Raw genomic sequence first — 17,362 nt, forward strand, 5'->3', positions numbered from 1 at the left:
CAAATTGTCACCCCTGCCCTGCACCAGATGTTTATGAGACAGAGTTAGGATGAAGGCACTTAACTTGCAATATAAATCATAATATTTCAGTATATGGAGATGTACTTGCCTCCTATGTTCTGCATGTTTTGTATTATTTGCTTTTGTTTCTGCATATTTGGGAGAAATGTAAGGTTAGTGATGTTACAGGTCACTTGGTGATTGGATGATTTAGAGCACTGCAAACATCCTGCGAAGGGTGTTTTTAACAAAAGGCACTTAGATTTACTGGTCTCGATTCATCATCTTGCACTGTGCGTGCCTTGATAAAGAGTACTGTATTAGACCCTGATACGTAATAATGGTATGCAGAATTATGGTATCCAATAAATCTACCTGAAGAAACTGAATGTAATGTGCTTATCTTTCACTTCATTTCCTGGAGATTTATATGTGACCTAATCCACCATGATTTGGGTCACAGCACCACTAAACTCTTCATTCCCTTATTGATGAGATGAGAGTGCGGCCTCTAATGGCTTGCCAATGCTACAATTTGCAATACAAATGATTTAAGTCTGGGGAAAGGGATTGGTAGTATAATATAGAAAGATGATTGAAAACATTTCTTAAAAATCCTCAGTTTACAAGTTGAAAATGATATGATAGTAGAAAGGACTGGAAAACTTTATCTGGTCATCTAACTAAAGTTAAAATGTGTGTATTGTCATTACAGCTCAGATGTAGGTGCAGTTTTAATATGCATTTATTAAACACTGTTTTATAAGTTAATATAGAACAGTGGCACCCCACAATACAAAAGAATAAAAAAAAAAAAACCTTTATACTGTCTTACCTTCAAACATGACATTTGGCTGAAGCTGTGAAGCTGAAGTGCCATCTTTAGTGTTAAGCCAACACTTAATTGTAATGCTTTTTAATCATTTCATACTGGTGGGTGTCTATTTTTAACGTTTTGTATTAGTATTTTCAATCTCTGTTGGGATGTATTTTTTTTAATTTTTGGGGTCTATAATCAACTGCTTGGTGTGTGACCATCCTTTTGTAGAATTCTCAAGAAATTTACCTCTGTCCCTGTAGTGGTTTACAAAACAGATATCAAGTTTTGTGAGTACCCTCACAAAAGTTTTCTCCTAGGAGATAATTTTTCATATTCAATTTAAAATAATTTCCAACATTTTTCCACTAAAAAAGTACCAAAAAGTAGGCGAAAACGTAATATCAAAATTATTTTGAGTAATTTCTTGCTTTCTGGTGGCTTAAAAGGCATTTTATTGACAAGTTTAAAAATATCACCTAGGAGAAAACTCAGGTGAAAAAGCTAGGCCCATAATTGCATATGGGCCTAGATATCGGTTTGTTCCATTATATCTTTTTATGGCTATGTGGTTTCCAATATTCCTTTTTCATTTGAACTGTGTACAGAAAATTAGCACTTTTTGCAATATAAAAAAATCATAGCTCCTTATTTCTTCATTGGCATTCCCCTACAACCTGATCACTCCCTCAACCTCCTTCCCACTCGTAGCCATGATTAGCTGTCAGGCAATATAGAAGCATGAGGTCAGAGGACAAAACTACTTCTATCTTCATGCCCATTTGACTATAGAGTGGAGTGTTTCAAGCAAACTGTCAGGATTGTTTTTTTATAAAACTTTTTTTTAATGCACAGTGTATCTAAAACGGGTGTCAAACTCAAATACGAAGTGGGCTGAAATTGAACACTGGGACTAAGTCACGGGCCAACCTCAATGGCTACTGGCCACCTCCCTCTCTTATAAAAAGTCCCCTGGTGTCTAATGTTCCTCCTCCCTCCCCTATACAGTTCCCTGGTGTCTAGTGGTTCCCTTACCTCCTCTATACAGTATACAGTTATCTGGTGTATAATGGTCCTCCATCCCGTATAGAGTTTCCTGGTGTTTAGTGGTCCTCACTCCTCTTATACAGGCTATATTAGGGCCTTCTACTACTACTACTATTTTATTTTTCACAAAACAATGCTATGTCAAGTGATAGTGATGTGGTGTTCAGTAACCCCTGTGGGTGTCTGGGTCTGGAAGATAATATTTTTTACCTTTTTTCTAGGCACTTGCAGTATTTTTAATGAACATGCAGGAGTGGGACAATAAGGTATGATCATTATCTATGTGCACAGAATTTGACTTTGATCTACATACCCAGAATTTCACTTTAAAAGAGAATGAAATTCAAGAGCAAACTCAAACTCCCTAAGATTGTAATTACAGTGTATTAAGGTTTTAATATTATTTAACTCACTGGTATTTTCTTTCTGTAATTCTAATGGGTATAACAGTTGTCCTGTTTATGAGGCCTGTGTCTCCTATAGGTAATATGTTACTTTTGTGCAAGAAGATGACAATTGTTAAGGGATAATCCTTCAGTCATCTCTTTAAGCTCATTGAGTAACATTATACTGGTACTACAATTTTTTCAAAGCATTGTTTCCATGATTATGTCTGATCTGAATTGCAAATAAGTAAAAACAAACTTACAAGACCACAAGGCTTGACAGGTTCCTGAATGCATGGTCTGGTATGTGGTGAATCTTGTTTAATGCCAAGGTCATGGCCTGGAGAGCCGACAAACTTTCCAGTGCCCTGACTGGAATCTCAGTCAGGGCGTTGTCATCCAGCCACAGGTGACGAAGGGACAGGAGACCAGTGAAGCTGTTTGGTGGCACATAACTGATGTGATTTGCATCCAGTCTCCTAGAGAAAGTACAAGGTATAGCCAATGTTATTGTGAAATTAAAACATGCCGTTTTTCTGCATTCAATAATATGATAATGAAAAGAGAAAATTTCTATACATGGGTCAATATGATAATTATTGTTCTTTAAAACTGAACTCTTGGCTGAGACCTTTTGAGCATTTTCACAAGGTCTGTGTAAGCACTGGTAAAATATTTATAATAACCATTTCCCTTTCTTATTTTTATCTTTGGAAAGCTGAATGTAACATCCATTAATATGGGAGTGTACTATGGCCAGCGACAATACTATGCATACATATTACTCACATAGGGCCTGATTCACCTAGTTCCAGTAAAACTGCTGTGTGCAGACAGCGCATGGCAATATTACTGGTACTTACACCAAGCACAGTACCGTTGCGGGATTAGCATGACACGTGTTACATGGGTATCTGGAGCATTGCTGTGGTGGCACACATTACTAAATGCATAGCCGTGCTTGTGTTACTCATGTACCATGGTTCGTGCTTACTGCACAACATGTGGTACTCTGCTGGGGTTTGTACCGGTAGTATTGCACAGCAGTTTTACCAGAGCTACATGAATCCGGCCCACAGATTGGCATCACCTACCCTTCCTCATACAGTAAAACTTTTTACTTGGGGATCAAGTGATCAGACAGAAAGATATGCAGTAGAGAAAAGAGGCTTTTTCTTAATCACTCTCTCATGTTGCTGACTTGAGGCTCGTACACACACTAGATAGAGGTCACCCAACGGTATCGGATTCCTCGGGCAACATGACTGGGCTGAGACTGTACAGATGCATAGCCTGTAGGCTAAATACGGGTACTATGGCAATGAGATGTGACATCGCAGGTTGAGCGGGGAGAACAAAGCTTTTCGCTGTCGCTCTTCCAAATTGATCCACCCGGTAGATCATTGGCTAGGTGGCTGTCGGGGTCTCCTGTACACATGCCAGATTATGGGCAGAGGTGGTCGTTATCGCACAGGTGTCCCCCATCATCAGTGTCCCCTTTAGCTATTACGAGATTGCACCAGTACAGGGGCATAGTGGTTAGCGCTCTCACCTTGCAGCGCTGGGTCCCCTATTCGAATCCCAGCTAGAGCACTATCTGCACAGAGTTTGTATGCTCTCCCTGTGTCTATGTGGGTTTCCTCCGGACATGTCGGTTTCCTCACACATCCCAAAAACATACAGATAAGTAAATTGGCTTCCCCTTCAATTGGCTCTAGACTATGATACATACACTACACGATACATACACAGACAAATGACTATGGTAGGGATTAGATTGTGAGCCTCTATGAGGGACAGCAACAAGGTAATATATATTCTGTACAGCACTGCGGAAGATGTTGGCGCTATATAAATACTAAATAATAATTGCAAATGTAGTTGTCGCCCTGCAAACTTGACAGATTGCCAAGCAGTGTGTCTGTACAGTGAGCTTCCTAAACGGTCACCTGAAACAATTACGAATGATTGTTTCAGGCAAATATAATTGAATGCCGAAGTTAAAAGGAGCACGTAGATTATTTCAGATTATTGTTTTGAGGCAATAAAACACAATTGCCTACAACTGCACAGGTTTTTTTGCTTCAGTTGCTGATGAAATAACATCCAACAACATATGGATAAGGTAAACTTTTTAAACTAAAATGTATTTGTGGCTCATTTTTCATCTGTGGATTTTCCCATTTGATATATTCATTCAGACCTCTGGAAAGCTTCACAGTTGTAGAATTGCAATCTGTACAGAGCAGTTACAAACATTTCCTTAAGCACACACATAAATCTTGGCATTGTTTGCTTTGCAATACATAAGTCACATTCTATTTGTGTGGGCCATCATTGGTTGCCTTAGATACCCTTTGAGGATGACAATATGATAGCCTAGACGCTCCTCGTAAAATCTGCCTTTGGCTACTTGGGCCAACTTATTTACCAGCTATTTATTTATCTTTTTATTTTCTGCCCATATATATTCAGTACATGCGCCTCATAAATTTTACACTATGACGCAAGTGGCTGACAGCAAATCTGCACAAGGGCATATCCAGAATAGTAGCACAAACAATTGTATATTCTCCTACTCTGCTTCTGCCGGTATTGCTTGGCTCCTAAACCACCACCACCACCACCTAAACCACCACCGCCGCCACCACCACCACCACCACCACCACCACCACCATAACCACCACCACCACCCGTACAAGCATTAATAATAATACAGAGCACACAACCAAGATGTAGCACAAACATACATGATTATTTATGTTGTGGGACCCCTGTTATGACACTGCAGTAATTCTAGTCTTTTAAAGGAATCTAAGCACCTATTTATCAAAGTATATGAAACTAACACCCCCCTCCCCCACCTTTACAACTGGCAGACATACTGTTGTCAATAAATAAAATGTGTATGTACATGGGTAGTGTATCATGCTTAAATGCAAAATGGGCGGCTCGGAAATTTGGGGCGCTCGAAAGAGCCACTTGTATAATATCGCACAGATATCTGCACCGCTTTTGCAACATCACAAGAAATATCGGGAGTAGCAAAAGTTTGGACGCCCCATAGGCACCCAGGTTAACCTAATAGCATCTTCAAATGATTTTTTTTTGGTTTAAAAAGCTACTGTGCATTCTAAAACTCTGCCGGCAAATGTCGTTTGGCAACCTAGTGCAGACTGAGTGGGTGGCAGGAAGCAGTATAGTAACCTGTTCTGGGTGGCTTTTTCCCTTCCTCAAACCGGTGGCTCTGACCTTCCGACACTAGTTCTTCTGGGTCCCGATCACATGATATGACATGTGATCAGGAGGCCATGTCAGTATTACAGCGCCACCCAGTGGTGGAAAAGGGATGATGGAAGAGATGGAAGAGACTCTTCAATCAACCCTCTTTAACCACCTGGTGGTGCTGTAATACTGACATGGTCTCCTGGATCCTGATCACGTCATATCATGTGATTGGATGTGATCGGGACCCAGAAGACCTGATGGCGCTGTAACACGGTCACGGTCTCCTGGATCCCGATCATGTAAGATCGTGATCGGAACAGAGAAGACATGTTGGGATTACATCACCACCATGGTGAAGAATGAGGAAGCCGATCCAGCTGTCCGGACTGGTAACATGACAGACACTTGAGAAAGGGGTTCTCCCTGAAACATGTCATGTTTGCTAGGGCTGAGCTCTCAGATTCCGAATTTCGAGTTTGCCATCGGAATTTGGCAGTTCCGAGTAAGCACTCGAAATTAGAAAATTCTGCAATTCCGAGTACCGAATTCGTGTTTACATTGAAGTCAATTGTGCTAAATTCCGTGGTGAATTGTGAAGCCCCCTTACATGCTATCATCAGCCCGCATGGTCCATGGTATGGGGGGCTCTGGAGGAGAGGGGCAGCCAACCTCCCCCTCTCCCCCAGAGCCCTTGTCCAATCCATGGGCAAGGGGCTCTACCCCACCTCCGGTGCCCCAGGAGGAGGTGGGGGGTTCATGGTGCCATCCGGGGGTCCCCTTTAACAAGCAGACTCCGGAAGCCGCCCCCTCCCCAGGAGAAATGAGTATGGGGTACACGGTACCCCTTATCCATTTCAGCAGAGAGTTAAAAAAAGAAATAAAAACACGACAACGAAAAAAGTCCTTTATTGCTCTGGATTAACCAGAGATACTTACCTTGGGATAATCTCACCCCAGTAACCTCAGGAGTGGTCCCACGCCAGTAACCTCTTATGACATCCCACCTCCCTCCCACACTGACGAACTCCCACCACTGAATGGTCACAGTCAGCCTCTGCATCTGTATAGCAGAGGCTGAGAACACAAAAATTTTGCCTTTAACCACTTGCCGACCGCACGCTTATACCGTGCGTCGGCAAAGTGGCAGCTGCAGGACCAGCAACGCAGTATTGCGTCGCCAGCTGCAGGCTGATTAATCAGGAAGCAGCCGCTCGCGCGAGCGGCTGCTTCCTGTCAATTCACGGCGGGGGGCTCCGTGAATAGCCTGCGGGCCGCCGATGGCGGCTCGCAGGCTAAATGTAAACACAAGCGGAAATAATCCGCTTTTGTATGGCGCTGCTGCGCAGCAGCGCCGTAAGGCAGATCGGCGATCCCCGGCCAATCAGCGGCCGGGGATCGCCGCCATGTGACAGGGGACAGCCTGTCACTGGCTGCACAGGACGGATAGCGTCCTGTGCAGCCCGGTTCACCAGGGGGGGCCAGGTAGGAGAAGGAGGGGGAGGATTTCGCCGCGGAGGGGGGCTTTGAGGTGCCCCCGCCCGCAACACCCGGCAGGCAGGAGCGATCAGACCCCCCCAGCACATCATCCCCCTAGTGGGGAAAAAAGGGGGGCGATCTGGTCTCTCTGCCTGCATCCTGATCTGTGCTGGGGGCTGCAGAGCCCACCCAGCACAGATCAGCTAAAACAGCACTGGTCCTTAAGGGGGGGTAAAGGGTGGGTCCTCAAGTGGTTAAAACAAGACATTTCGGCAAACAGTAATGCAATCAAAATGGCCACTGGGAAATCCCCGATCGCTGGAGGCCACACTAGAGTGGCGAAACCATTGATTTTTCACATAGATGATGGGTCCAGGTGACCAGAGCAGGAGGTTCCCTAATCCCCTGGACCCACCCATTCATGTGAAATAACGCGTATTCTGACACTCTGAGGTGGCCTCCGGGGAACGGGGATTCCCCAGCAGCCATTTTGTTTATGACACTGTTTGCCGAAAATTCTTGTTTTAGCAAACAATTTTCGTGTTTCTAGCTTATGCAATACAGATTGCAGAGGCTGTCTACAGCCATTCATCCCCAGGAGTTCTGCAGGATCGGCAGGTGCGCGGGACCTCCTAAGAGGATAGAGGGGGGCACAGTGCAGGAAGGTGGGAAAGTGGGCACAGAGCGGCAGGGAGGGGGGGAAGCCTCCCCTCCCTCACCTAGGGCCCCCCCTTGCGCACTCCCCCCCCCCCCACCTCCAGAATTCCAGCCAGCTAGCGGAACGGCTTACCGAGAGCGATAGCTCTGTGTGCCGCTGGTCTGGTATTCTGCACTGACACTGTCCAATCACGCTCTCGCAGTACTTCCTGTGAGAGCGTAATTGGACAATGCAATGCAGGAGACCAGACCAGCAGCGGCACACAGAGCTCTTCTCTCGGTAAGTGATTGGGGCACCGGAGGTGGGGAAGAGCCCCTTGTCCATGGATTGGACAAGGGCTCTGGAGGAGAGGGGGAGGTTGGCCGCCCCTCTCCTCCAGAGCCCCCCCATACCATGGACCATGCGGGCTGGTATAGCTCAGGGTGCGAAGCCCCACGTGGCCGGGACTCCGCATTCTGGCTATCCCAGCCTGCATGGGGGACAAGGGGTTAAGGAGGCTTGGGAGGGGGGACCCCACGCTGTCTGTTTTCATGAAATGTATACAATATGTATACAGAACTCGGAATGCAGTAACCTGTTCTGCAACAGTTTAAAAAATATTTTTCTTATGAAACTTTGAAATCGATTTGCTCAAAAACTATAAGCTCTTTTCACAATTTTTTTTTTTTACCATGTTCCTACTCATCTGCTTAATAAACATGGCAAATTTGGTAATGATAGCATGTACGGGGGCTTCACAATTAACCGCAGAAGTTAACACTATTTAATTCAATAGAAGTGCACTCGGAACACGAAAATTCGGAACACGAAACTCGGTTTTCGCATGCGGTACACGAAATTTTGCCGAAATTGGAATTCAGCTGTTCCGATCAGCCCTAGTGTTTGCTACCCTTCATATAAATGCAAGTTTGCCTGTGGAGTGCTTCCTTCATTTCTACAATTTCTGTATTGGTTGTGGAGTGGTGACCCATGGAGGGATTGAGCACCGGCGGACCAGGTTTGTGAAGCCTGGTAGTGGGCCTAACTCAGCACCCCCCTGTTGAACTATGACAGCTCCCTTCTGCCCACTCTGCATACCCTGCCAGGCTGGGGAAGGCACACTTCCCCAACGCAGGAAAAATTTGGCCCTGCAGCCAAATAAAGTTTTACTGTATTTGGCTGCTAAAGGGTTAATAGTGGTTATAAAAAAATGTGGTCACTGGAGGTGCCTGTTAAAAATATAACTGCAACTACAAATAGCGGGCACTTGCCACAGTTCGAATAGCGGACGGCCTCTTTTATTGCGTCCATCTGGTGCCCACATTTCCATTTACAGCCACTGTTAATGTGGGTGCCTATCAAACTTGCTGTTTCAGTGTATCATACCTATAATAACAGGTCACTACTTTAACACTGCTATTGATTTTCCTGCACATTACAGGTATCAGTTTGTTGCAGTGCAGAAGAAACACTCCTAATTTCTGGAAGCCACAAAGGACAAGATAGCAAAGAAGATTTAACTGCCCATTTACCATTTACCATTTCACAGCTGCTCTTGTCTTAAAAGGGAGTTACCTGATCTGCTCTTATCCTGCTTCACAATGGACACAAAACTGTGCCTACTTCAAATGCAGGATCTGACAAAGGCATCCATTTGGGCGGAAGTTTTGTGAAGGTTACTTTGTTGCCTTAAAGCTCTTAACCCCATCCACTGTCCTACTAATTGTTTAACTTGTTCCAGAAATTGCATTCCTTGTGTAAAGCTGTAGTGCAAGAGACACCTGGAGAACAGCATGAAACAGGAAACTAAAAATCGAACACCTTTATGTGAGGGGCGCAGCCTAGCTTAAATGAACAAAGCAATCCTAGTTTCTGACCAATATTCCTCCTCCAGCCATAGTGCCTTTTCTGTTCTACACCTTATCATTCCATCTCAAGGCTGCTACCCAGCTGTTTAGTATTCCTACTGATTATTGTCGCTCTTCCTTAATGCAGTTATTGGACACCAGGCTTTTCATGCCACCAATGGAGAGTCTTCATTTTGTGATCTAGAGATATAATACAACCTTATATAAATGACTCTCAGTGAGCCGAAAACTGGAGGAAGTGTCTTGGGACTTGTGGGGTTTCCTGATAAGAGATCTCTCGGCATGTAAAATGCTGAATATTGAATTACATTGAAAAACTGACCTCTGTCTCCATCACCCTACTCCAGACATCCCTTCTGATTCTCTGAACTGCACCCTATAAGTGCCTGGGAACTGCCTGTGTATTCTATGTGTGAGCAAGTGTGTGCCATGAATGTTCCACAAATCATTTATTACAGATAAAAGACAGATAGGACTCATTAAAATAATCCATAACGTTGCACCGGGTGCCCCCAAAACGTTGCACTGGGTGCGCCTGATACGTTGCACTGTGCAACGTTTTGGATGCACCCGGTGAGACGTTTTAGGGGCACCCGGTGCGATGTTCTAGTCGCACCCGGTACGACGTTTCGTGCGCACCGCTAAATTTTGCACGCGATCAGCAAGAGCTTTAGACGCGCAAACTACTTAGCACCCTAGTTTGCACGTCCAAAGCCTTTAGGCGTGCTAACTAAGTTAGCACGCCTTTGTGAATCGAGGCCCATATATTTAAAAGTGTGCAGCTGTAATAAAGCATTTGACAATTGTGTAACATCTCCTGTCTTGCCCTATAAATAATAAACACTGCTAATTTAGTTATACATACTGTACTGGTAATTGTAGCTGCCCTCCAAATGGGCATGTGTGACTGTATAATAGCGTGTGTGATGGCATGTGAGTATGTGTGTGAGTGTATGTGAATGTATGTGCATGTTTGTGCGCTTGTGTGAGTGCGTGTGAGTATGTTTGCATGTGTGAGAGAGTGTGTGTGTGTGTGTATGTGCGCACGTATGTGTGAGTATGTGTCTGTGCGACTAAGTGTTTATGTGAGTGGAGTGCGTGCGCATGTATATATGTATGTATGTATGTATGTATGTGTGCGTGCGTGCGTGGGTGCGTATGTGTGTGTGTGTGTGTGTGTGTGTGTTCAAGCTCTGGGAAAAGGAATAACTTTGTAACATGCGAATAAATACAATACATATGGAGCGGTCATAAAATTGATTCGCTCTAGGAGACTGCAATGGAACTAGAAAATACGGTAAGTTCTTTCCCAGCATTATGCCATGGCCTGCAGTATACTTTCATAATTAAAATCCATCTCTAGTTACAAAAACAGGACAGCATTGTTTTCCATTTGGTCACACAAATTCAGAAGTCTATTAATATTACAGATCATATTAATTTCTTGAGCAGGTTCTTGCATAGGGCAGAGCATGTTGCACAGCAGGTAGTTGAGGTGAATAGTTACAGTGAATGTTGTCAACTGTCACTTGAAACAATTACAAAATATACTTTTTGGTAACAAACCACTATTATGGCACACGTATGGTAGCAGCGGCTGTAATTTGGGCGCAGGGAGGAGCCGAGAGATGACTTTTACAATGCTAAGTAAGCGCTACATGGTGCTGTAAAGGGGCCAAAATGACCTGACTCGACTATCGTGTGAATGTTTTTACATCACCAAACTCAGATGTTACTGCAGCTCCCATACTATATAACCCATAGTTCCTTGCTGCACACTCACACTGAATCTCGAAGTGTGTAGGAAATTCTGTGGGTTTGATTTTGGCTCAAATGTGTTCATATGATTATTGCTACAGGCTTAGTGCACACAACCCCCCCCCCCCTAAAAAAAAACTATGCATCTTTGTTTCACTACCAATGGCTGGAGTCGGGCAGGCCAATATGTGTTTATGAAGCCAGAGAAAATGTCTATCTCCTTTCTGGACCACACTGTTATTCTGACATTATCCAATTTTTATGCAAATATTTGCAGCTTGAAAATGGACCAATCAATTTAAACCCAGGTTTAAATTGATTGGTTCATTTTCAAGCTGCATACATTTGCATAAAATTTGCATACATTTGCATCAACTCAGAAGAATTTGCATATCTGTGATCATCCCTACTGGATGCATACAACGGATGAAAAGGGGACACCCAAAGCTGCTGATAACTGGGAGACTGGAAGTGGTGTCACAGCCAATGCTTGTTTGAACATCAATTTTGTTCAATCAGTTGTATAGAAAAAAACACAACTAATTCTTGAACTTAGCTTTAAAAATATAGCATATGCATGTTCCTTAGCTGTTTAACTTGCCATGTGATTATTGTGCCACAGTATGCAAATAACAACATTACTGATTTACTGAATATATTTTTTCAGATACAATATTGCACAGCAAGGTACAGGAGTGATGAGGGGAGGTGAGACATACTTACAGAGACTGCAGATTGTAGAGATTATGAAATGCTTCACTTGGTACCTGTTTTAACTGGTTGTTTTGCAGCATCCTATAAAAAATAATTTCTATTAATTAGATAATGCAATCCTAGGAAAGCCTTTGTAGTGGTCTTCATGTACATTATCTAAATCTCAATTTCAAGGTCAGCAAATAAATAAACAAAGGATGAGTCTCGCTTATATGTTTAAGCATCTGTCTGTGAACTCTGTATAAGGTTCTGGGAGTAAAAGATAAGCTGCAAGAGGATGCATCAGCATGTGGATTCCTGTAGGGAGGCAGGTACTCACCTGTTCAGAAACAAGATGTGCTCAGTGTCTGATGCCAGCAGAACAATGGCAGAAGCTACGCACCATATAGCCATATTTACTCAGCTGCTTTTTCAAAGGAAAACATTCTGAAGACTGGGGCAGCCACTGTTTAATAATAGCAGTTACACAGTCAGTGTCCCGGCCTTATGACTTGTTTACTCTAATGTTAATCTGTCTGAGTTTAGAACCCAGAATCACTGGAACATGTAATACTCTATTTATAGAGGAACTTATCCGCATCCTCAGTGCACAATAAAGGATACTGCTACCTCAAAGCATAGTTAAGGAAACATATATATTATGTACTAGGCGTGAAGTTACTTCTAAAGTAGTCACAGAAAGAGGATTATTTTGGGCTTGTTTCTGCTATACGTGTTGGGATGCAGGTTCCCCAACTTATGTATTTTGGTAAACCTGAAGGCGTCAGATGCTGCATAAAAACATCTGATATACCCCCAGTGTGCTGTAGTGCACACACTTCTAGAGTATCTCCTACTCAGGGCCGGCCTTTGCTATGAGCAACCTGAGCGGTCGCTCAGGGCGCCATGCCCCCAAGGGCGCATGTGCCCTGTCGCCCCTTGCCGCCCCGCTGTCTCCTTGCGTCCTCTCCGTCTGTAGTTAGAGCAGGACTACAAGAACATGGGCGCCGATGTCCACAAATGCGGACAATCGGTGGCCATTTTCTTGTAGCCCTGCTCTAGCTACAGATGGAGCCGAGGCGGGGAGAGAAGAGTGACGTCGGCACTGGAGCGTGGAAGTCAGGTGAGTCAGTCTCTGCCTGGCCCGCTGCCACAGAAGGGGGAGGGGATTGCCTGCGGGCATACTACCTACACTGAGGGCAAACTACCTACATTGGGGGCAGACTACCTACACTGGGGGAAAACTACCTACACTGGGGGCATACTACCTACACTGGGGACATACTACCTACACTGGGAACATACTACCTACACTGGGGGCACACTACCTACACTGGGGGCATACTGGGGCAAACTACCTACACTGGGGGCATACTACCTACACTGGGGGCATACTACCTACACTGGGTGCATACTGGGGGCATACTACCTACACTGGGGGCATACTACCTACACTGGGGGAATACTACCTACACTGGGGGCATACTACTTACACTGGAGGCATACTGGGGGCATACTACCTACACTGGGGGGCATACTACCTACACTGGGGGCATACTACCTACACTGGGGGCATACTGGAGGCATACTACCTACACTGGGGGCATACTACCTACACTGGGGGCATACTGGGGCATACTACCTACACTGGGGGCATACTATCTACACTGTGGGCAACTATCTACTACACTGGGGGCAACTGTACTAGCTACACTGGGGGCTATGCTACCTATATGGGGCAACTATACTACCTACACTGGGGGCAACTATGCTACCTATATGGGGGCAACTATGCTACTTACACTGGGGGCAACTATACTAGCTACCTTTACTGTGGCAACTATACTACCTATGCTTGGCTACCTACACTGAGGGCACCTACACATGAGATCCTATACTGAGGGCACCTATACCTGGCTACCTACCTACCTATACTGAGTCTGAGGGCATTTTTGGGGGAGGGACGCACCACAGCTATAATGAGCGTTGCAAATTGTTGGTGCTATATTTGGGCCTGTGTGTGTGTGTGTGTGCGTATGTGTGTGCGTGCGTATGTATGTACAAGCAAAGAGGATGGGGGGGGGGCACCAAGATCCGGTTTCGCTCAGGGTGCAGTGAAACCTAAGGCCGGCCCTGCTCCTACTTCAGTGATATACGGATATAAGTGATGAAGAGCATATAGAGACTACCAAATTTAACTTTTTTTATTAAAAAAAAAAAAAGAGCTTGAGTTACCTGGTTTTACTGCTAAACCTTTGTCTTCAGTAGCACAAGGAAAAATGGTGCTGCCTCTTGAGCCAAGGCAGCTGATTTGCATACTGGTTCTAGGTCAGACATGGCCTCATTAATCTAAGGCATTTCCAGAGAGACCCAAGTACTGTATATCCAGTAAGGTTATCATCAGAGATTCAGCAAATCTAGACTGGATGAGTTAAAAACTGTTTACAGATCTTACCTGTGCCATATTAGACTCCCACCCACCTCCCTCCAATCTGTTTGCTGTATAACCTATAATATTACCACTGTCAATGTTTGGTAATGTCTAGAGTAAATCACATCCAATGTATTAGAGGAAGAGGACCAGCAGCAGCAGCAATTATAAAAATGCTAATCCCAGCCTATAATTAAAAATTATTCTAGACAAAATGGTCTTAGAGGATACCAAAGCTCAAAAAGTTTATAGAAACGGGGAAGCAAGCATATACCACCACCTGTCCTTATGCCCCCCCCCCCCCCTCTATCTGTCCCATGTAGCTCACCTAAAAGCCCCCACAGGATCCTCTTCTGGTTGGCAGGGTTGGCACTTACTGCACAGGCGCCAGCCAGGCTGCATGCGTCTTACAGCGTGCGCCCGTGGCCAGGAGCACACTGCGCATGTGTATGACATCATTGGCGGTGAGCATAAGGACAGGTGGTAGTATATGCCTGCTCCCCTGGTTTCTCTAAACTTTTTGAGCTCTGGTATCCTTTAAGCAGGTAAGAATATTGCCAAGTGCTTGGGCATCAGCGCTTGGTTACCTGAAATGCAGGTTCTGAAGTTACTGGCAGAGCAGTACTAGACGCTACAAGTCAGGTGACAAAAAGGTAGGTATTGCTGAGGATAGGGTTAGAGTTAGGGTGGGGTTAGTTTTATAAATTGGATGATAAAGCTAGGCATCAGGAAGGGTTTAACAATCTAGGAATGTGTTATTAAAGGGAACCTGAACTGAGAAGGATATGGATATTTCCTTTTAAAATAATTCCAGTTGCCTGACTCTCCTGCTGATCCTGCATCTCTAATACGTTCAGCCACAACCCCTGAACAAGCATACAGATCAGGTGCGCTGACTGAAGTCAGACTGGACTAGCTGCATGCTTGTTTCAGGTCTGTGATTCAGCCCCTACTGCAGTCGAAGAGATCAGCAGGACTTCCAGGCAACTGGTATTGTTCAAAAGAAAACATCCATATCCTTCTCAGTTTAGGTTACCTTTAAGGTTAAACATTAAAAAAGGCTTAATATAAAGGGAGGAGGATTACGTAACACTGTATTTAGGAATATGGAGTCTGCTATACAGTATTTCTTTCCTTTAATGTATTGTCTACTGCATAGATGTTCTGCTGATCCCATCTCCAATACTCAATATTTTATCCAAATGGACAGACACAGTCTGCAACTTGCCATGACCTGCTCACGGATCCAATATAAATTGAAGCAGAATGGCAGAAATCCAAATGGACAGACACAGTTTGGGCATGTGGAGATGACAGACAGGCACAACCCATCATCTCTGTGCTCGTCCATCATCTCCTCCACATCCCCCTTCTCCCACCTGTCTCACCCGATTACACTGTGCTGCGTTTGCCTGTACTGACCTATGAACCTGTTCAAATAACAACTGTAATTGAAGACAGTACACAGAGTGTGCCTGTCCATTTGTATTTCTGCCATTCTGCTTCACTTTGCATTGCATCTATGATCATGTCCATGGTAAGTTGCGCATGAAGGACAAACAGGTGAGATCATGCCTAATGTACAATCTTAAAGGACCACTATCGCGGAAATCATAAAATGTAAACCATATGTAAACACATACAGATAAGAAGTATGTTTCTTCCAGAGTAAAATGAGCCATAAATTACTTTTCTCCTATATTATATTCTTCAATTATTCTCCTAGAAATCTGACAGAAACAACAGGTTTTGGGCTAGTCCATCTCTCCATAGGGGGTTCTCAGCACAACTTTTTTTCTTCATAAAGACACCCCATGAAAAGGATTTACACAAAGATGTTGGCCAGCCTCCCTGCTCGCTGCACACTTTTTTGGGGCAGTTGGACAGAGCAACTGCCATTCACCAAGTGCTTTTGAAACTAAACAAAACACTGAGAATCCCAAATGAAGAGATGGGCTAGTCCAAAACCTGTCGGTTCTGACAGATTTCTACTACCTACTGTAAGTGACTGCAACATAGGAGAAAAGTAATTTACATCTTATTTTGCTCTGGACGAAATGTACTTCATATTTGTATGTGTTTAAATGTATTTAAAATGTTCTGATTTTCGTGATAGTGGTCCTTTAAAGTAGAACGGTCCTTAGCTTAAAGGAGAACTGTAGTGAGAGGGATATGGAGGCTGCCATATTGATTTCCTTTTAAGCAATACCAGTTGCCTGGCTATCCTGCTGATCCTCTGCCTCTAATACTTTTTAGCCCTAGACTCTGGACAAGCATGCAGCAGATCAGGTGTTTCTGACATATTTGTCAGATCTGACAAAATTAGCTGCATGCTTGTTTCTGATGTGATTCTGCAGGCAGATAGCTCAGCAGAGCTGCCAGGTAACCAGTATTGCTTAAAAGGAAATTAATATGGCAGCCGCCATATACCTTTCACTACAGTTCTCCTTTAACCACTGCAGGGTGCCAAGCTTGCCCCGCTTTTGTATACTTAATATTTTAAGCCGTAGACCCGGAGAGAGTACAAGATTAGGCTCTCACAAGAGCACACTGACTGCATGCTTGTTTCAGGTGTGCAATTCAGAAATTACTGAAACCAGAAAGATCAGTAAGACAGCCAGATAAGACGCATAATTTAAAATAAAAAAAGTATGGCAGCTTCCATATCCTACTCACTGTAAGGTCACTTTAAGACTAGGAATCAGGAATGGTTATTGTATGACTGAATGAAATGAGGAGAAATATCAAACTACAGCCAAAAATAGTCCTCACATCCGACATGATAAATGTATAGTTAAACCTAGTGTTGCCAACACATCTCTTTAATTACTGACACATGAATTATACAGGTCTTGTGGCTAGGTAGAAGAAATGTAGGTACTGATTATGTGTAAGTAGCCCCAGAACCAGCATAATTTAGATGTGTCAGTATATAAAGGTATGATTTGGCAACCCTGCCTAAACACCACACTTACCCACATCCCTTGGAACCTTACTTAAAAGGTCACATAAAATACTAGT

General features: G+C 44.0%; 1 protein-coding gene across 1 annotated transcript in view; it reads right to left on the reverse strand.

Annotated features, from left to right (window-relative positions):
- LGR5 (leucine rich repeat containing G protein-coupled receptor 5) overlaps positions 1-17,362 on the reverse strand; it is a 201,498-nt gene that overhangs the window by 65,380 nt on the left and 118,756 nt on the right. The window contains exons 4-5 of the mRNA XM_068276679.1: positions 11,941-12,012; positions 2,514-2,729 (exon numbers count right to left, since the gene is read on the reverse strand). Coding sequence (XP_068132780.1) covers positions 2,514-2,729; positions 11,941-12,012 — 288 coding nt within the window. The remainder of the gene's footprint in view (positions 1-2,513; positions 2,730-11,940; positions 12,013-17,362) is intronic.

Source organism: Hyperolius riggenbachi, chromosome 3, assembly GCF_040937935.1.
Source record: "Hyperolius riggenbachi isolate aHypRig1 chromosome 3, aHypRig1.pri, whole genome shotgun sequence".
NCBI classification, from domain to species: domain Eukaryota; kingdom Metazoa; phylum Chordata; class Amphibia; order Anura; family Hyperoliidae; genus Hyperolius; species Hyperolius riggenbachi.